Source organism: Gopherus evgoodei, chromosome 10, assembly GCF_007399415.2.
Source record: "Gopherus evgoodei ecotype Sinaloan lineage chromosome 10, rGopEvg1_v1.p, whole genome shotgun sequence".
In the NCBI taxonomy this organism is placed as follows: Eukaryota; Metazoa; Chordata; order Testudines; family Testudinidae; genus Gopherus; species Gopherus evgoodei.
In genome coordinates, this window is record NC_044331.1 from 70,762,355 (window position 1) to 70,784,128 (window position 21,774).

The 21,774-nt window shown below is 38.2% G+C and overlaps 2 protein-coding genes across 4 annotated transcripts in view; one reads left to right on the forward strand and one right to left on the reverse strand.

The window, feature by feature from the left end:
• LOC115658427 (radial spoke head 10 homolog B2-like) overlaps nt 1–12,270 on the forward strand; it is a 61,968-nt gene extending 49,698 nt beyond the window's left edge. The window contains exons 23-24 of one of the 3 annotated variants that reach the window (XR_004002275.1): nt 2,090–2,271; nt 10,470–12,270. The gene's annotated coding sequence lies outside the window, so the exon portion shown is untranslated. Of the gene's footprint in view, nt 1–2,089; nt 3,238–10,469 lie in introns of those variants that run through there. The other 2 variants (XR_004002276.1, XM_030577315.1) reach the window with 2 other exon arrangements.
• Nucleotides 1–21,774, reverse strand: part of CCZ1 (CCZ1 homolog, vacuolar protein trafficking and biogenesis associated) — a 28,526-nt gene that overhangs the window by 6,418 nt on the left and 334 nt on the right. Inside the window, exons 2-12 of the mRNA XM_030577320.1 lie at nt 19,114–19,211; nt 18,930–19,023; nt 18,760–18,837; nt 17,491–17,538; nt 16,877–16,960; nt 15,741–15,916; nt 12,295–12,376; nt 7,837–7,898; nt 6,460–6,571; nt 5,662–5,695; nt 5,122–5,239 (exon numbers count right to left, since the gene is read on the reverse strand). Of these exons, the coding sequence (XP_030433180.1) occupies nt 5,122–5,239; nt 5,662–5,695; nt 6,460–6,571; nt 7,837–7,898; nt 12,295–12,376; nt 15,741–15,916; nt 16,877–16,960; nt 17,491–17,538; nt 18,760–18,837; nt 18,930–19,023; nt 19,114–19,211 (986 nt within the window). The remainder of the gene's footprint in view (nt 1–5,121; nt 5,240–5,661; nt 5,696–6,459; nt 6,572–7,836; nt 7,899–12,294; nt 12,377–15,740; nt 15,917–16,876; nt 16,961–17,490; nt 17,539–18,759; nt 18,838–18,929; nt 19,024–19,113; nt 19,212–21,774) is intronic.

Sequence of the window (21,774 nt, forward strand, 5' to 3'; positions counted from 1 at the left end):
TTAGACAAAAGGAATAAAGATTTCAGTAACAGAGTCCCACACCTCTGTAGTCTTGAACTGTTAGTTTCTTGCAAGATGGCACATTACTCTTGGTAAAGTATAAGGCTGTATTTTGCTATCTAAATTTTCTGAGCTACTGTGCATGTTGTTATAGATGGGGCTGATAGAACTGCATGTTACGGTTGCCTGACACTTCCCATTATAACATGCTGTTTTAAGTTGCTTATAACTTTGCCAAACTTTAACCATTTGGGCTGAAATTTTATGTCAGGTGTCTGCCTCAATCTGAATTGCACTGGAAAATTTGGGTTCAGCTGTTTCCAGGAAAGAGGGTATGGAAAAAATGTTCTGCCCATATTAAAATAATTCTGGAAACCTTTTCTTTGAAAAATTATTGAAATTTGGCAAGGAATGGTCTTTGTGTTAGTGATGTACCTTTTACCAGCCCCATGAAGATCTGTCCAAATTTGGCCAAGTTATAAGCCTTTGAAAAACTGATTTGCATATGCTCAATAGAGGCTTAGATTCAGGCTTAAATTCCCCGACGAGTCAGATGAGTGCTGGGCATGCTCCAGTCCAGGGCTGAAGGAGCGAAGCTGGACTTTCCATACGATTGCAGCTCTGGGCCATGCTGGGTCTGGGCACATGAACAGAGAGCAAGGAGACTGTCCCTCCTGTGCTCTCAGTGACCACCCCTACTGGACTCCAGGAGCATGGAGGAGGAAGCTGTCTGACTCGAATGCAGGGTAGACAAGAGCTGGGCCCGCAGTGGGATGGAGGGAAGATTGGGACAGAAGGCTGGCAGGGTTGGAGGGGAAAGATTGGGACTGGCTGGACAAGACTACAGGAAGCTGGGAGGGGGAGACAAACTGGCTGGGCAAGGGGACTAGAACCTGGAGCCAGTAGGTGGAGGGATGAAGGTGAGGGGGCAAGGGAGACATATCTAATGTGGAGTCGGGGGAGGGGCGGGGAAGAAATTAGATTGGCAGAGCAAAGAGATTGGGACAAGGGACTGCGGGTAGAGAATGGGGCATAGATTGGAGAGTGAGTCTAGGGGGAGAGATTGGGACTTGGAGCCAAGTGTGGATGTGGGAGGTGGCAGCAGCAATAAGAGGTCAGTGAATGGGGACGAGAGAGAAATTGGATGAAGAGTGGGAGCAGGGGAACTGTTATTGGTTGCATAAGGAGATTCAGGACAAGGAGCTGGGGGAGAGAATTGGGAATGACTGGGCAAGGGGACAGACTGGGAGTGGGGGAGATTGGAATGGGAGCCTGGAACAGTAAGACGAAGACTGGTTGGGCAAGGAGACTAGGACTGGGATGAGAAGCCTGAGGAGAGGAGACTGGGACTGGCTAAGTGAGAAAAATGGGACTGGGATAAGGAGCCACAGGCAGGGAAAAGACAGGATTGGGACAAATTGGAGGGGATGGAGTAGAAGAGTTCAAGCTTGAGGAGTGGGGAGGGACGAAGAGGCAGAAGAGAGTGTGAACCCACTAGACACACTCCATCCAGAGCTTGGAATGGAACCTAAGAGTCCTCAGTCTCACCATTCCTCTGCTGGCAGTAAGTACATGAAACACACTGGCAAAGCTTACTATCTCCCTCTAATGCTGGTCCACATACAAGATGACAACCTACTGTTGCTATCCGTTACTCTATTAGCTCATATGGTCTGTGTGGTGGATCTAAACATTCCAATCATGCCAATCATCTGGGTAGTTTTCAATAGGATGCTACATGATAGGTCTTTGAAAAAAGAAATTATAGGAAATTTTTTTAAAGACCTAGTAAATGCTAAAAGAACATTAAAGGTTGCAAAGTCAAGCACTAAACAATTAGGAAATGAGGTAGAGGGCCTGTAAAAAAAACAGTATGTGATCATGTAATTAAAGACAGTAGCATAATGCAGAAGCACAAGGGGCAACATTAAGGTTGCATAGGCAAAACTCCTAAGTTTTGAGTGCTTGACTTGCCACCTAAATAATCTTTTAACATAGCCTTTTTGTGTCTACACGATATACAATATACTGGGAGAGATTATATAATGCACTGGCTAATATTGCTCTTTTCTGCTTGATATAATGTCAGATATCTGCAGTTGCCACCTCTGAGAGACTGAACTGCATAGGATAACGCCTAATACTACTCAGAGATCACATTCTTCTGGAGCTCAAGTGGTAGTGGTCCTTCTAGTATCAATATGGTCCACATCATAATATCTGAGCATTTGAGGCATAAAGAATTTTCCTCATAACAGCTCTTGAAAGTAGGTATGTATAATGATCTCATTTTACAGATGAGGAACTGAGGTACCAAAAAAAAAAGAAAAAAAAAAGATGTGTCTCAAGACAGCCTGTGGCAGCCCCGGCAATTGAACTGAGGTCTCCTGAGTCCCAGCCTAGTGCCTTATTCACAAGGCTATGCTTCCTCTCTGTAGAAACGTCCCAGGTTCTGATCTTGGCGCTGCATACTACATTGTCTGCATATGCATATCCATAGATTTATAATAAATTAAATTACACAGCCAATATATTTTATCTAAACTGAAAGGGCCTCACCTTGTCTACTCAAAAATATAAATGTCACTGCCCTTATTTACCTAAATGAAAAATATCATCCCAGTGTTTTTGGTTTTTTTATGCTATACACATCACAGTTTGGGAAAAACAAAGTCTCAGAAAGTCAAGAGGAAGGTCACCACAAAGCTTGCTATATTGTCTATAGTCACTGCCTTTGGGCAACTAATGTGTGTGTCACAGAGTAGGCTGTCCCTTTAAGAGGCAGTGGGGGGGGGGGGGCAGGGGTGTCCAGTGCACCAGTGACTGATTATCTGCTGCCCAGTTGGGCTTACGGGAAGGCCCCTGGTTGAGCAAAAGGAAGGGAAGGGCTTACAAAGGAAGAGACAGCAGCAGCTGTTCTCTCTACCTCCCTGGGCTGAAAGTAGTTCACTGGTAGCAGTTTTTCCCCTGTTGCTCTCTCCTCCATTATGAGGCTCAGCTGCCTGCCCTTCAGCCCAGCTGGGCAGCAGCTAATCAGCCTCAGGTGCACTGGAAACTGCTCCCACTTAAAGGGACCAGTCACACTGGCAGTGGGATGAAGGTAGGTACTCAGAAAAGCTCCTTTCCGGTTATGGGATTAGCGTTTGGGAAGATGTTCAAGAACAAGCCATCATAGAAGATTAGGGTTAGAAGGGACCTCAGAAGGTCATCTAGTCCAAACCCCTGCTCAAAGCAGGACCAATCCCCAGACAGATTTTTACCCCAGTTCCCTAAATGGCCCCCTCAAGGATTGAACTCACAACCCTGGGTTTAGCAGGCCAATGCTCAAACCATCCTCACACAATGTATCAGTGGCAAACTACGTTTTCATTGAAGTCAGCCAAAAATGTTCACAAAGTGGAGGAACAAGACAATACATGTACAGCATATGGCCACTGCAAGAAAATCCTCTCACTCTTTGTCTGTAAATTGCTACGAGTGACCCTAGCATTATGCAGAACACTGAGGGAGCAGAGGATTATCGTCTACGCTTATCTCTATTTGTATGATCCATTTAGAATTCTAGTCTTGCTAGAAAACATGCTGCCACATCAGAACATCTTCTCTAGCAGTTCCATTTTTTTGCAGGGGGAGTAGAGAAAAATGAGTCAGTATAGGCAGTCGGGATTCCCCTGGAAGCACAGAGATGGCGTTAGCTGCTCTATGACACACTCCATCCCCTTCAGCCACAGGAATGGCCAGAACATTGCTGCACTGTGGCTGGTGTAATGGTACCATGGTTACTGTAATTTACACAGCAGCCCAAGGGATCAGAGGAATACAAAAGTGGCCTAAAAATGCCTCTACCCTGCTCCCAGCTGGGCCCTACACTGAACACAGCTTGGCTGGATACAAGGATAGGAGCCAGGGGCAATACTCTCTCTTAGCAAGCCCATGAATAGGGAGCCTAAAGAAATAAGATTGTAACAGTGATAATGCCTTGACCTTTTAAACAAAGCCTCCTGTTGTCTGCCCAAACAATGATGGGGCCCCACTGCTGAAGGAGCCTTTGTGCAAGTATATTTTCCCAGAAAAGGTGCCAATAAACTGCTTATTTTGTATATCTAAGACCTTAAAAGATTAGGTAGCATCTAAACCTCAGCAATTTTATTTTTTTCAAACTTATTAGGAAATCCAAGTTAAAATATCCCCCCCTCTTCCTACATTCCACTGGCCCTATTGCCAAGAGTCAGAGACAGGAATTCCTTCAGAGTAATTGGATTTTCTCTGAAGTTACTGAATCTACTTTTATTTAAACTCCTTGTTAAAAATGATCTGAAGAATTTTTAACTATTTTAGGTCCTGTCCACGTTCGCTTCAGAACAATGATAGGTACAACCAGAGTCCTGGTTCTGATCCAGTATGGATAGGACCTTAGAATTAAATACTAGATACTTCCACTAAGGGCAATGGGGAGATGTACACTCAATTTAAAATCTGTGAGATATGGGAAGGGTGAAAAATAAGTCCTAGTTCTCCTGCTCCCACTCTAGAGGATACATCAATGTCCATTATGCTGCTAATGTTGCACAACCCAACAGAACCCTCATTTCAGACTAAAAATGGACTATTGGGATCAGGTAATTTCTGTCTGCACGTGAAAAATGACCACCAAACCCCACAGGAATTGCCTGGCCACTAAGTCTGAATGCACCTCTGCCCTAGCTATTTGGGGTAGGCAGCATATTCTACAGTTGTTGGACTTTTCCTTTTAACTATTTGCAGGTTTCCTTTAAAACGGTTAATACTTTGATAATTAGCTGGGTAGGAAAAGAGTAACAATTATACGATTGTAAGAATAAACATGTGCCAAAAGGCCTTGCCAAAGGCAAAATGAACCTTAACCACACAACGACCTAAATAAAATTGTTACTTGTATAAAAACTAGAGCAGTTCCCCCAGGGCACTTAAATATGTGACAATGGGTTCTCTATAAATGTCTAAAGATACATATACATGTCAATTCAAAGAGAATGCGTTTAAAATAGGTACTCATATTGTTACCCTTATTGAAGCAGTCATTAAAATAGACTTGAGCTACCTGGGGAAGGTTTGCAATAGGAACATAAAGATAGTACAAACCCTGATATCCTTTTGTTGATGTTGTATTGTTCACATATGTCTGATGCTAATACTGTGAGTTGAGGCCCAACAATGCTGTCCAGTTTACGGCAAAAATCCAGTGTAGGTTGCATTGAGGCTATGAAGCAGTTTTAAAAAGATAATGAGTTTTTTCCTAACAGTACATGAGGTCTATACTATTTTGTGCCAAAAAGGCAAACATGTTCTTTTGTAGCTAACTTTAAACATTTATAAGACTCTTGGACCATATTCTGCTGTCAGTTACACCCAAGAAATCTCAACAACATCCAGGTGGCTTCCATAGAGTAACTGAGGGCAAAATTGTGTCCCTTTTGTACCATCAAGCAAAACACAGTATAAATAACTAATTGACTAAGAAGTTGGTGAAAGTTTCCACACAGAACAAATTAACATACAAGACTATAACAAATGAATACTTTGCAATAGCAAAATCAGGAGATAGTAGAGAAAAACAAAGTTGTCAAAAGAAAAGCATTTAATCTCCATGGTTTATTTCAAATCATACAAATATATACCTACCATCAATCATAAAACAGACAGCTGCACTCATGGCCTGAAACAAACCAAAAACAAAAACATTTACAAAATAAATTTTTGTCCCTCAGCTTTACCAGTACATTCACTGTAGAAGTCATTTATTGTATACCAGTTAAATTTTGTCACAGTAAAGCTAGAGTGTTAACAGTAAAACTTTTGCTCCCATGAGCCTATACAGGATATCCAATTTTCCATATTACTTCAGTCCTGGACAAGGTTTTTAAATCAGCTGTTCATGGGGGCTTTGAGAAGTAGTGTGCTGCTCTGCAGGAACTCAAATATAACCCTGCTAGGGCATTGCCTACACACAAAATTTGCACTTTAGCCTACTAAATCTTTAACTAAAATCAGTTTTAAAATCCATTTAGTTAAACCAGTCCTAACCCACATGTAAACCTTTTTATAACACATACATAACCTTTCTAGCTTAGGGCTGGCACTGGCCAGAAGCCAGGGTAAGGAGCTCTGAGAAAATATTACACATGGCTAGCATATTTTGCTTTTTGAGTTCACTGTGGTAAAGCAACATGGAAGGAATACAGACAGACTTTTGCCCAGTTTGCATCATTTGAGTTAAACCAGAACCTCTAAAAGAAACCCAAAGAATTCAGAAAAAAATTATTTGAAGTTTTAAATTTGAACCTTCAGTGAGCTCCCTATCTCACTGTTCTAATCTGGTCCTGCCATATGCACTTTCCTGCATGGATTCAGAAATAAAACACAGCAATGTTTTCCTCCTGGGTGGATTCATAATACACTGGAATAGAGAGAGTTTGGTACCTTATAAACAATTAAATGAAGTTCTTCATAAGTGCCATCTGTGTTTACAAATATTTTGGGGAATCTGCATTTTGCTTCTGGATCATTAACATTTAAAGGTCCAGTAAGAAACCTAAAAACCAGAATTAAACAGGACAGATATAATTCATTTTTATATTTGACAGAAAAACAATTTATAAGCACATGAACAATTTTTTTAAACAACTTTTTCAATACATACATCCATTTGAACACAAAGAATTTCTGTCTACACAGTTACTTATATAACTCCCTATTACCATAGTATAGGAACACGTGTCCATGTCAAATTACTAATTTCAAATTAACGGAAAGACTTAGGTCCCAACTTCAAAGCATCTACTCTCTTTAAAATGAAGCATGTGAGTAAGCATCAGGGCCTCAGTCTAGAGTAAACTTTGTCAGAATGCACAGAAAGAGGGTTCTGTTTATCTTGATCTAAAAGAATGTAGTGATTCAAGACCGAGTTGCAAGTGATCAGTGGCATTTCAACAGCCTTTTCTTGATCAAAGGTGACTATTGCTCAGGGGACCAACTGTATTTACCAACAGGCCCTTGAAAAAAACCTCAAAAAAGTTAATATGTTAGCACCAAAATAACTCCGAGCTAGGGAAATAAAGGTAAAAAATATGTAGATGATCAGGAAAACCCAATAAATCCTCCAGTAGCTTTTAAAAGGAACACCTTCTCATTGATGATTACAGAATTCACTCTCTGGTACAGCTCACTCTTCTGCTTCCAAACAATGTATACACATGTGAAAAACATCAGAATTTTGGAAGACTGAAGTGAGCTAGAACCCATCCTGATTTTACGCTCATGCTAAAGAAGTGGAAAACACTAAACCGGGTTTTTTTTAATTAAAGAAAGCACATTTCGTGCTCTGGAAATAGGGGGCCAAGAAGGACCCAACCCTTCATTCAGAATATGGTCACACACTGGCCAAATGCAAAAAGTCTTCCACTGATGCACTTAATATATAGGCCATTGTGATACGCAGTGGTCCCTGGACAGACCATTGTTTTGCTCCTGTATGACAGATCTTATTGCTTGGGGAAAAGGAATTGGAGAAATACGAAAATACTTTCTGTACAACATGCTAAGAACAGCAAGAAGGAAATAAGTATGCACAAGCTCTAAAGCAGGTTTTTCACATCACAGGCCAAAATCTACACTGATTTATCCTCTGTGAAACCCCACTGAAGCCTATGGGATTATCTGGGTGTAGAAATTAGTCCCAGGAATTCATTTACACTCCTACCTAAACAAACCATTCAGTTTTCATTCTATGTGCCAAAAGCCTAGCTTTCCTTCTGAAGGGAAGAAACAGTATAGAGTATGACAGATGATAAGAACTACCTTCCGTAGTGTTGTAGATTTCCTGGCATTTCTGCACGTATTGGGGAATCTCTTCCTGCTAACTGAAAACAAACAGGAAATAAACAGCTTGGAACATTTCTTTCCATTTCTCTTTGTTCTGCAGTAGCTAAAGAAACTGTCCACAATCGACAGACCGCAGACTATACCTCTCTTGCTAGGAAATACACCATTAATACAGAATGGGAGGGGCAAGACTATATGGCAACAATATTTAGAAAATTGAGCATTTTGGTTTTACATTTATTAATCTGAAAAAAGTTCCACAAGTTAAGTTTTAACTTTGATATATGATCTTTTTATGTAATTTTATGGCCCCCATCATCATGGTATCTGAGCAAACTCTAATGAATTTATCCTCATACTTATCAACCTGACAATGGTGGTATTTTCATTGTGCAGGTGGGAAACTGAGGCAGAAGATTAAGTAAGTTGCTCATGGTCACACAAGAAGTCTGTGGAATTGCCAGAAACTGAACCCACACTTACTAGGTCCTAGTCTAGTGCCATAACTACAAGACCGTCCTTGCTTCCTCATTAAAATCTTCACATTTCTGTATCTTAACAGCAGCACAGGCTACAACTCACACTGGTAAAGCTATGCATGGTTGAACTGCATTTTATCTAGGTAATACGTTGGTTACTAGTCAACCAACTAACTAAAGCCCTTAAGGGAAACCCTCAAATGATATCAAAACTGCAGTTTTAATAGAGATGTGGTCTTAATATAGCTGTAGTTCAATATCCACAAAATGTTTATGAATCTCTAATTTTCAGTTATTGAATATTCTACATTATTTTCCTATTTGTTGTTTATAGTCAAGTCTACATATTTGCAACATTTCCGTTGACTGCAGGGGAGTTGGCTCCCTTTTGGGGTACCTGTTGTAACCTGCTTCGCAATTTGAATCCTTACAGCTTTCTAATATACAGGTTTTCTACTGCTAAGGGAATACTGTTCCTTTTTCCCTTGTGAACACCAACGGTGACATCCAAGGCCCAGTTAAGCAGCCTTTCTGAAACTCCCTAGGGAATGTACTCGGCTATCCCAGCTCCCGCTTTCTTAATATGATGCCAGTAGTGCAGACTCTCAATGAACCTAAATGAAGCAGAATCTGTAGTTTTCTGAAACGTTCACTTCTGTAATTTCTAAAACCTTACAGGAGCTCATTTAATTCAGTTATTAAAGAGGAAAGGATGGTCTTGTGGTGAAGGTACAAGAACTGGAGTCTGGAGACCTGTGTGCTAGCATGGCCCTTCCACAGGCTTTGGGCAAGGTTCTACTAAAGTCAATTAATATTTGTGTGGTGTATTGAGTTCATAGGAGGCTATATATTTTTCACGTTATACAAATGCAAAATATTATTTAAATTATACTCTCTTCACTATACCCTGTCGATGTACCGATATAATCACATATTACTTTTTTGTATATAACCATTTCGCCTATTAAAATCTCAGAGGTGGCTGAAAACAATAACATCAGATTAATCTGTAGCAGCATTAATTCTAAATACATATTATTTGCTAATAACTCCACATGAAAATAATGCTCAATGATATGCTGTTTTCACATGTAATTGCAGTATACAAAAAAGATCAGTAGAAATACAAATTATTTCAGTCCCATTAGCCACTGTTAATAAGGATCTGCTTTATTTGTTTATATGTGAGTGACTTTAGTACTCATAAAAAGGGTAGAGATAGTTATGGAGCATGCAAGTTGGTGTTGTCCAAGATCCTTGCACAACACTACCTTCCACAACGCGTGGGCCTTCAGCAGATCGCACATAAGTGTGGTGGTTTTACCATGTGTATGAACAGAGGTTTAAGACCATCAAATTCATTTTCATTTGACAAAACTTAGACCCTGGCCACCTTTTTCCCCCGCTTCTCAGGGAGAGAAATGAACAACTCATCATTCATAGCTAGTTAAAGTCCAAGAAAAATAACAGCAGCAAAGAGTCCTATGGCACCTTATAGACTAACAGACGTATTGGAGCATGAGCTTTCGTGGGGGAATACCCACTTCGTCGGATGCATGAAAAATAAGAAATCTTTGCAGATTTATTTTGTGCATCTCACAGAAACTTAAATATCATGCAAAGTATGAAAACTACACATAATGTATTTAAAGATACTGCATGAAAATCTGTATAAGATAAACTACATACTGTACCAACTGATCATTTATAAATGATTTGGGACTGTTCTCCTTTCACTGGATGCAGTGGGAGTATAACTTGGCCCATAAAGAACACACATTTTAAGCACAAAGGGGTAGAGTTAAAGCTGGCCTTTCAAATGTATTTGAAAATTTTAATATTTTTCATTCTCTAATTAATCAAAATCAAGTGAATGGATTTCACTAAAATGTTAAAACAAGTCATCTTAATGGTGATGCCAAGGATAGAAAACTCTGTCCCAAAGATGAATGTTTTGGAAAATTACAAGTGTGTGAAAACAAAGGGATTACAGAATGGAGATGGTTTTGCCAAACTGAGCCACAGTAGTTACTAGCAGCAACTCATACTATAACAGTACAAAAAGAGTATTTTCTGCTATATATATATAGAAAATTCAAATCTGATTAGTTTAATGGTTTTTCAATTCAGGTGGTAGTAACATATGACAACCCGGCAGAATGATTTACAAATGAAAATCAAAAAGATTGATTTCTACTTGGCAGACAAAGTGAGCTGCTGTTCAGAAACTGTTCTGCTCTAAGGAATCTACAGATTTGCGTTTTCCGTTTGGATATTTTCTCATTGCATCTAACACCTAGGCACAAATATAATTTTATAACACAGATAATTGTTGTTGAATAGTAATACTGAACGTCAGCAAACCTGGACAAAGGGGAGAAGCAAGTCCAAGATCAAGGACACGTCACTGAAAACACCAAAACCTTCTTATCAAAAGCAGGGGACTGTTAGAACAAATGCATCTGTGAATCGTAACTGAGATGACATCATATGAGAAGAAAGGCAGTCTTTTTGAGGGAGCCAGGTCTCAACCTAATATTTCGTTTTATAGAAGCCAACTGGAAACTATTGTACACTACAGAGCATGAGCAATTCCCTGTAGGATACTACTTATTAAGCAGGCAGCCACACTCTGCATTAGCTGAAGTTTCTAAATGGTCTTCAGACACAACCACTCTGGAGGTGACAAAGGCTTGGATCACTTGCAACCATCATATGCTGCTCTCTATTTTGCTAGTTAAGAATGCCTCTGTTCAGGCCTATTCTAAAGAAGTAAAAGCTCATTTGTTTACTGTATTTTTGCTATTAACTAATTATCACGACTAAATTTAGAAATGAACTTGATTTAACATAGTACCGTCTATACTCCATCTATACACTAAAGCACTGTACTAGAAAGCAATTAAATACTTGGAGTGCATCAACTGGACAGGCAAATATACCATATATATACACTACATCACAGCTCAGTCTTAGAATGAACTTCACTGAGAAAGGCAGTGTGAGCAAGGATCACAATTTTATCACAGCACTTTGCATTTCCATAGCACCTTCCATTTGAAGAGCTAGAACACCATGCAAATATTAATGAATTAAGCTTTCCAACAACTATACATTAAATAAACCTTCCTTATCTGATGGATAGGAACACCAACACACAGGGGTGGTATGAATTACCCAATGTCACAGAGGAAGCTAACTCAGATTTTCTGAGTCCAAGCTCTGCACTTTAACTTTGGTTTTTTTGTTTTTTTGTTTGTTTTTTTTAAGGGTTTTATGAGATCTTTAACATTCATCTGGCCAGTCACCAAAAAGTGGCAAAATGAAGGCCCCATATAAAGGAAGTTTATATGAATACAGAATACAGTACTGCATTATATTAGCTCACTGTATGGTTAGCATTTTATATGATTCCCAAGCTTTGGTATAGGATTAGAATCCATGAGGTTCTGGCTTAGAAGCTAGAGTGTTACCAACTGAACTGTACTGACAGTGCTATGACAATATTTATTCAGATTTAAATAGACAGCCTAAAGAACTACCTATCCTGGCCATCCGCTAAATATATATTACAAAACTATTAGAGAATCTGAGCAGCAGCAGACCTCCTCTGGCTACGTGCAACCACCAGGCAGCAAGTCATTACAAAACAAATCAATATCTTACTACATCGTTAAATTACAAAAAAAGCACTCCCAAAAAATATCTGCTCAAAAAGTAAGACTTTGTAGTGTGCCCTAAAGGCCAACAATTTGGGCTTTTTTGGATTGGCATGTATGCATAAAGAATTAATTCCCAAACTGAAGAAAGCACTTTCAGAAACTTCCCCTCTTCTATATCAAAGGAGCTCCCGCTCAAGTACTTGTATAACTTACTTATATTGCTATAATGTATACGCTACAAGAAATCTGTGCAAACTATATGTGCTGTTTAAAAAAAAAACACATATCCATACCTCTGGCTCTATGTGCCTTGGAAAGAGGGATGTTGTGAGATATTTGTATAAAATTCTCATATCATCTTGTTCTAATCCACTCCTGGAATAGGAGAGAGGAAAAAAAGTTCAAATATAGATCACAAAGCAGGAAAAACAATTTCTCTAATGGCCAACATCTTTCTAACCAAGAGCTGGACAGGCCGCAATTTAGAGCCTTCTGGGAGAATTAACTCAGTTCTCTTACATGACAACACACCAATTTCTTTTGTACAGACAGTCCCAGTGCATGTTTAATTTTTAATAGAATGCTCATTTCTTTACAGTACTAAGAAAAGATCCAGGTTAACAAAGAGATAAAATGATAAGCTATAAAAAGGCTTTTCCTAATTTATGAATCCATATTTGATTTCACAAGCAAATTATGTGCAGTAAATACTGGAATCTAGACAAATATAGGAAGACTATGATTTTTTAAAATAATAGTTTATAAATCATTTCCCATCTAAACATTGTGCACATTCTCTCCTCACTTCTTAAGAGACTTTGGCTAGAAGCACCTTTCCTAGCTACTCCTAAGTGAGATAGTATGCCAAAAGCAGCTGTGCCATGTCAATAAACACCATAAAATCAAACACAGCTGAAGAGGAGTTGTCCGTTTTAAATTACATTGATGCAACAAACTCCATAAACTTCTTTGTTTCTGCTAAACATGCAGTCTGTTGTAATATTTTCTATAAATGAAGTCAGGATGGATCAAAAGTAGTTCTGATTAGCTGAAAATGTACTGCTGTTCAATATTACTTTTTGGTTGTACATAACTTGCCTGTAAAATCAAATATAGATTTGTAAATTGTCTTTAGTTTTAAAAGTTCTTTTAAAAGCTTCTAATTGCTGTTAATGACGTGAATAATTACCAAGAACCCTAATGATTAATAAGATTCATTAAAAATTAATTCAGACATTATGGTAATATCTTGTTCAGACTAGGTCCTTTTCCCTGTTATATGTTTCACTTTTGATATGAAACTTATCAGTTTCAAATCTTCAGCAATTATTAACGTAGTATATTGGTTCACACTATTACAAAGAAACCATCCATTGGAAATTGATAGCCAGCTCTGTTGTCTGGAACACGAACACACACACACTCACACCACATTAAGAGCATGTGGCCAAAATTTGTTCTGATTTACCACTCCACAGAAGTCAGAAGGGTTCTACAAATAATGAGTCAGTACAGAATATGGCCCCACGCAGTTTAACACGATGTGTGTATTTGTGTCAAATACTAATGTCAGATTATCACATTTATGAGGTTTATGCATTACTTCTCAAAACTTTCCTTCCCTTCATTTGAAACTCATATTATTCATAGCATTTTCCCTCAGCCATGTTGTTAGGGTTGCCAAGCATCCAGTTTTTGACAAGAACGTCCGATTGAAAAGGGACCCTGGTGGTTCTGGTCAGCATAGCTGACTGGACTGCTAAAAGTCCAGTTTGCTGAAGTGTCTGGCTCCGCGCAGCTCCCGAAAGTGGCTGGCATGTCCCTCTGGCTCCGGACGCCAGCGCTCCAAGCATGTGCCAGGGTGGCGAGCCGCACGGGGTGCCCTGCTGGTCCCTGTGGGGGCAGCAATCAGGCAGCCTTCAGCGGCTTGCCTGTGGGAGGTCCACCGGTCCTGCAGGTTCGGGATAAGGTACTGTTAAAAGGGATGAGGCATTGTTTATGCATTGTGTGTGGATGCAAATCGTAACTGGTCATTCTAACCTATAAGAAAGATCCTTCTTTTTCAGGAAAGATTGCCTGGGCCTAAATATTTAAGAAAAAAAGAAAAGCCATTCAAAATATTAATTAATTCCATGTCTCTTCACTTCTCAAGTGTAATCTCCAGCATCCTTAAAGCAACTCATCTTCTCTTTGTTGTTGACACTCAAATTGTGCACTGTGACATTCTTGACAAGTGAATAAATGCAGGCATGTAACCATCACTGATTATTTTTTTTTAAATCATCTTTAAGACTTGTGTAGTTTTCTTGGAGGAAAAAAGAAAAGAAAATATTCCTACAAAGTTACACATTGAGCTTGAACTGTGTTAAAACTGTGTCTATGTCTCAATAATTCAGTAGAAAACATTGCTTCAGAAGTAAAAACTTGTTTGTCCTTTCCAAATATTTTCATACTGTTTGAGTTATTGCCACAGTTTTTATTCTCCAGATCACTTTGTAAATGAAAGATCTTTCCATGGGTGGCCAGCTCTTCCAATTTCCATGTGCATGTTTCTCACAATGGAAACTATCCATAACTACTAGGAAAGGCTTTATACACAACTGTTCTATATTCAAAGATTTTAAGACCAGAAGGGATCATTGTGATCATCTAGCACAATAGCACAGGCCACATAACTTCCCCAAAATAATTCCTAGAGCTGTTCTTTTAGAAAAACATCCAGTCTTGATTTCAAAATTGTCAGTAATGGAGAATCCACCATGAACCTTTGTAAACTATTCCAATGATTAATTATTCTCACCATTAAAAATGTATGCCTTATTTCCAATCTGAATTTGTTTAGCTTCAATTTCCAGAGACTGGATTGTGTTATATCTTTCTCGGCTTGACTGAAGAGCCCATTATTAAATATTTGCTCCCCATGTAGATACTAATAAATTAATCAAGTCACCTGTTACCTTCTCTTTGTTAAGCTAAACAGGCTGAGCTCTTTGAGTCTATCACTGTAAAGCATGTTTTTTAATTCTTTAATCATTCTCGTGGTTCATCTCTGAACCCTCTCCAATTTATCAATATCCTTCTAGAACTGTGTACCTCAGAACTAGACACTGTATTCCAGCAGCAGACACACTAGTGTCAAATACAGAGGTAAAATAACCTTTCTACACCTACTCGAGATTCCCCCGTTTATGCATCCCAGCTTCCATTAGCTCTTTTGGCCACATCACCACACTGGGAGCTCGTATTCAGCTGATTACCTTCCACAACCCTCAAATCTTTTTCAGAATCACTGCTTCCTCGGATAGAGTTCTCCATCGTGTAAGTATGGCTTACATTCTTTGTTCCTAGATGTATACATTTACATTTAGCTGTATTCAAATGCATATTGTTTGCTTGCACCCAGTTTACCAAGCAATCTAGATTGCTTTCAGTCAGTGATCTGTCCTCTTCATTATTTATCACTCCCCCATATGTGGAGAATCTAGTTTCATTTATCTCTAGCAATCTTCGTTCTATCTTTTCCCACAATATGAAAGGTCTGCCCTACGGAAGCTCCTTGGAGGCAGAGACAGTCTTTTTGGCGTATGTCTGTATAGCATCTAGCACAATGGGGTCCTCAGCCATGACGAGGACTCCTAGGCACCCTACAAAAATACTACTAATAATAAATACAGTAATTTTATTTATTTTAAGATGCATGTTATTTTTCCTCTCTTCTACCCATTAGTCTGATACCTACCAGATGAGCTGATCATTGTAGAGAAAGGCAGTATATTTGACTATGTTCAGGCTTTCCTCCATCCTATTAATAAATGATTGGATTTTCAAATAAGTCATTTTATCCAATGGAAAGAAGCTGATTCCACAAAAAACATCCAGCAGGTCACATGACTGTAAATGCAGTGTTTGCAAGTACTAAAGGAACAAATATAAAGGAAAGGAGCATAGTTACTGGTTTTCTGAATATTTAAAAGGTATAATAAAGCCTTTAAAATTAACATTTCAACGTAACCTTTTCCGCATTTATTTTTGGGCACTTTTGCTCTGTACCAAATCCTTAAGTGACAGCCTATATATCATACTGCATGTTGACACAATTATCTGTGCTGTTAGTTCACAAATTCATTTTGGGGGCATGGAGAAAATAGAGCCTAGCTAAATCTCATTTATACACATTCAATATGATCAATGATAACTAGAATCATTAGCGAGGAGCAAAGATGTGATTAATGTCTTGGAGACAAATAAAAAGACAGGTTGTACATAGGCCCCCTCTCTTCTTTCCATGTGTTAAGAAAGCCCTGCCCAACATCATGTAAGAAGTCTGTGGCATGGATCCACTGCATGGGTTATCAGCAAGGCTGGCGCTAGAGAACTAACTGGTAACAGTAGTATGGTGTTCTTTTCCACCTGGGGATTTGAGACACGCTTTGCCACTGACCAACAAAACTAAATGAACGTGATTTGCCAAAGACTTTGTAATTATGTCTTGCAAATAACTCTATCAAAGAAAAATTTCAATTAGACTTGATTATTAGAATAATTAAGGCTTTAACAGTTTCCTATACATGGATATTAAGACGATTTTATCTGTAACAGATGATCATCCTATTCTAGTCCATCAAGCTATCACTCTGTTTATTCAAATCCCTTCTAAAGACTCTTCCATGATGCATGCAGGACAATAATAATATGAAACAAAACATTTTTCAAACATTCCTAGTCATTCAGTCTAGTCTTCTCATTGCTGAGATAAAGAGAGAGACGCGCACACACACCCCATGAAAGCTCTTCTGTGCAGGCACTTGTACATTTTGTTTCCCTTTCAGTATCAAACACATTGTCTGTACTCTAATAATAAACATAAGAACTTACCCGATGGAAGAATTTCTCTAATCTCTCTTTTAGAACCCTTACACCTCCATCTTCTATGGCTTTAAGGAAAGTTCCATTAAAAAGCTAATAGGTTAAAAAAAAAGCAATATTAGTTGGGCAACTGTGTAAATACAGTACAATAGTTACTCATAACTTGATTAAAATCAGAAAAATAAGAACTAAACTGCTACCTACATAATTCCTTTTTCCTAATTTCATACAAACTAACTGACCTACATGATGTGTAGCCTCAGCAGATTTGGAGGGACAGCTCAGAGGTTTGAGCATTGGCCTGCTAAACCCAGGTTTGTGAGATAACCGCCTGTCAATCAAGATCTGTAACTATGTGAAGGAATTAATTTAAGTCTTCACAGAAATTGGGACTCATTTTACTACTCTTATTAGAGTGAACTCAAGAACAGCACGGAGGACCGCAAAAGCACTCTGTTATATCCTCCCCACTGCCACTACTATATCTTGAGGAAGTATGGACAGTATGGCTCAGACTGGCACCCCATAAGGAGTAATTTGTTCATGCTCAGATAGTAGGGTGCAGAGGATGGTCTATCTCCTTCTCTCAAAGGATAAACTTGTTATAAATCTATTACCCTTACCTTGTACATGCTATAGCACTGCTGTAGGACTGAACTGTAAACCTTGTCCTGTAAAACAACCAATAATAGGTCATAATTACAAGAATAGGCACAGCTCCAAATATTATGACTGACCTACAAATGTCATGCACATTCTTTTAACTACCACATGTAAGCCAGAAATATAGAAAGACTAGAACGTCTCTTATACAAATCGAAAACAAAAACTCGCAGCAGTTACTGGCTACTGCTGGAAAAAGTAACTATAGACAGTACACCTATGAAGTATTTTCTCAGTATACACATGAATTATTTTCTATTCCTCTTTCCTTGTCAAATGTGAACCTAACAGTATTACTATTATTAAACCATAATATGTACTGAAAAAAGAATATGACTAAAGTAACAACTTATAACTGTGATAAGTGCTAGGCACTAGCTGGTCATTAGTCAACAGTAGTTAGTTCCAAATCAGCCTCCCCCTCGCTCCTCATAAGAGTTCAGGGCAGGTGAGGACTTAGAGCAGTGGAGGACTCCACACCCAGTCATCACTGGTCTGACAGTGATGACCCAGACTGGGTTTTTAATTTGTTTTCTGGCAAGAGGAGCAAGACTGGTTTGTTTTGTTGGAATGATTTCTTTAAGAACACAATGAGGAATAAAAACATGACGCACAAACTTTAAAGAACACAGGAAGCCTGAACAAACATTTTTTAAAATTATTCCATCCGGTCAATTACTCTGCCTTCTTACAGTTAAAGTGAATTGATGATATTGCAATGCTGAAATGAAGCCTCCTGGCAGACATTATATGTTTGATTTTCCAACAAAGATGATCAATAATAGTCTTAGGATCATAACAGAAACTGCAATAGTTACATTTAGTAAGGAAGATTTCTTTATAATCTCTTCAAATTAAATCAATGTTGGATCATTAATTGTATTGGCCTGTTCCTTGAAATTTCAATAGATCTCTCCGTTTTTGTTATTTTTAGTGACATTTCATGTCATGACATAATTTCACTGCTGTTCTTATTGTATGGTTTTAAATTCCTTTTTGGATATTTTTTCCTCTATCTTTGTCTCTTTCTTCCCTTTTAGAGTTTATTGGAAAATGCTCTACTTTATTTCCAGTTTGCAGTCATATTCTTAAATCAGTTCTACAACAGCCAAAAGTTATAGATATAAGCTGAACTAAAAGACATCACTAGCTATATTTTTAAAACAATTACAATGAAAATATTTAATTAGAAAAGGAAAGGCAAATTAGAAAGAATAACTGAACATTACCAGTAACTCTTCTTCTTGATACTCAATGACTGGTTTTCCATCTTTGTGGTATTTTTCTATTACGGGATTCCGTACTACCTAGAAAGTGGAACAAACTGGCATCAGGCAATGCAGAATGTATTTAGCAATTTTTAACATTTTAGGAAGGTATATATCATGCATTTAAATACCATGACCATCCAGAAATTTTCTTCAGGTTCATTGAAGAACTGTCTATTCTTCTGAGTATGCAAAGATTTTGCAGGTTTTGATGGACTAAAGGTCCTGGAAAAATAATATATTTGGAACAAAATTTTAGCAAATGTACAATTTGTTATACTGTAATAAACTATGCAAACAGTAATACTTTACTACCTTGTGAACTGTACTATAGCTTCACATAATCCAACATTTCTAATTTTTTCATTCTTTTCTACTTCATTTGGGTGATAAAAGAGAATCTTCTTTTCCTCCTAAAATTTGAAATAAAAATAAAGATGACTAAATTTTAAACAGAATAGCAGAGATCCAAAATAAAGTAATTTTTCAAAATAAACTTTAGCTCCTTAAATTCACAGAACAGTTTAAAAATTGCCTTATAACCAAATAGGTTTATTTAATAATAAATAAAAGTAAGATATTGCACATTAACAAGGCCTGCCATCAAAAAAGATCTCAAAGTTCTTTACAAATGCAGTACCCTACACAAGTTACACAGAAGAATCACTTCATTTTCCTTTGGAAAATATCAGAAGTGAAATGCAACTGTGTAGCTGTGCACAGGAACACCACTTAGTTAAGCCAGGAAGTCAAAAATAAGTTTGCTCCTCAATGTGTATATTTAACTCATACACACAATGAGAAGAAAATAGACCCCTTCAAACATTAAAGTTTGCCTTGTTTCTCAAAAGAAAGATATTGAGAAAAATAAAAAGCTATCAAAGATTTCAGGTACATTGCAAAAGTTAAGCACACTTATTTTAAATTGTTAGCCTCAGAATTCAGCAGAATTTACACACAAAAAACTAGTACTCTGATAAGCAACAAAGAGTCCTGTGGCATCTTAAAGACTAACAGATGTATTGGAGCATAAGCTTTCGTGGATGAAGACCCACTTCGTCAGATGCAGCGGGTATTCACCCACGAAAACTTATGCTCCAATACATCTGTTAGTCTTTAAGGAGCCACAGGACTCTCTGTTGCTTTTTACAGATCCAGACTAACACGGCTACCCCTCTGATACTAGTACTATGATGTTAGCCATGCAATTTGCTGTTATCTAAAATTGAAAACTGTAGGCATTTCAAATAGATTCTAGTAAACAAGTATATTCTAGAAACATGATTTTACAGGTGGACACTATTAAAACAAAAAAAGTGTTTTTGTTTTAATAAAGTTAAATGCTCCACTTTTTTTGTTGTAAATATTTGGAAAAGTACATAATAACAAATCATTGCACTGACAAAACTAACTGCTACTACTAATATAACATCTTACACCTCACAGCACTTTATAACCAATGCACAAAATATACTAAGATATTACTTCATTTACTGTTGAAGTAGAGACAATTCTGGAGATACGTCGCAGTTGCACCAAAACAGTTCATCAGACATAGTGATTGGGGCCATACAACTACCTACATAGATTAAATCAGTATCCTAAATCTAACAAATGAAACTACAGGAAGATAGGTAGATAAACTATAATGTATCAGATGACTGTTTTCAAGATAGTATGTCATCTGTATTTATCTGTGACAGCTTGGCAGATCAGTCTTCCATTACTGTTGCCAATTAACTTACTAGCTTCATCTAGCTGCTCAAATGCTCAGTATGTATATTTACATCTTGATAACAATTTGACTCACTCAGAAGTACATAAACACTGTTAACAGATACCTTTCCTGAAAACAGAAAGGATTCATCATGTGCATACCTACTCTCAGGGATGTTGGTTAATGAGTTAATGTTTACAAAGCACGTTGTAACTAAAATGTGCCCTATAAGCATTTAGCATTATTGCATGCATCTGGAACATCTAAACAGATGAAAGACTTCTGAAGGATGTTTTTAAAATCCTAAAATTCTAAAGCCCTGATCCTGCAAGCTCAGGTGCTCAGAACAGCTTCTATCCCATGGATCCCAACTCACCGATCTGCATATACATTTATGTGCATGCATTTATTTTATGTTAGGAAGTGTTGTGAGTTTTTTTCACAACTCTTTTCCACCAGTCTTTCTTTTAACCTTGTTGCTGCAGGAATTTAATGGGCCAAGCAGCTCTGTTTCTAAATGCTAAAGTTTTAGCTATAGATACACCCTCATCTTAAAATCATACTTTTTCCTGAATGTTTTAACATATTGTTAGAGTAAATACCTAACATAACTGTAGCTGCATTTTCTCTATTTTTCAGTTTACTTTATGCTTTGAAACAATACTTTGTGTCTAGTCAGTTTCACTGCTGCACCTGCTTAGTCAGTTTCAGTTTCCCCCTTCTTTTGTGTGGGACTTTTACAGGACAACAAAAGAGAAAAAAATAATTTAAAAAACAGAAGTATGTCATTGTAAAGCCACAAATATTGGTAAGGTGATTCAAGGACAGTTGTAATACTGGAAACTTTTAGCTCATACTTTTAAGCTGAAAGCATCCGTTTATAGCTTGAGAGGCACTGAAGAACAGCCCTTCTCCATGGGTGCACTATAAATAACGATATTAATACAACAAGACATTTTGTTGTCCAGTGTCTAGGAAAAAACGTAATGGCTGGAGCAGAAGCCCGACAGCTGCTTTGCGTTAGCCTGTCAGACAGTGCAAACGTGAGAGTCAGAATGTCTTGGTGGTGCAGCAGGTGTTTCACAGGGGTCCCTGAACTGCGCAAAGTGGGGCTCGGAATCACCACGTGACCGTTGGAAAGATGTAGGAACAATGGGTGGGGGACCTCCCCGGGAACCCTTCCGCCCCTCAGACAGACACGCAGATGTGGCCCACCCCTCTCCCCTCAGACAGAACCTTCCCCCCCCGGCTCAGGTGAA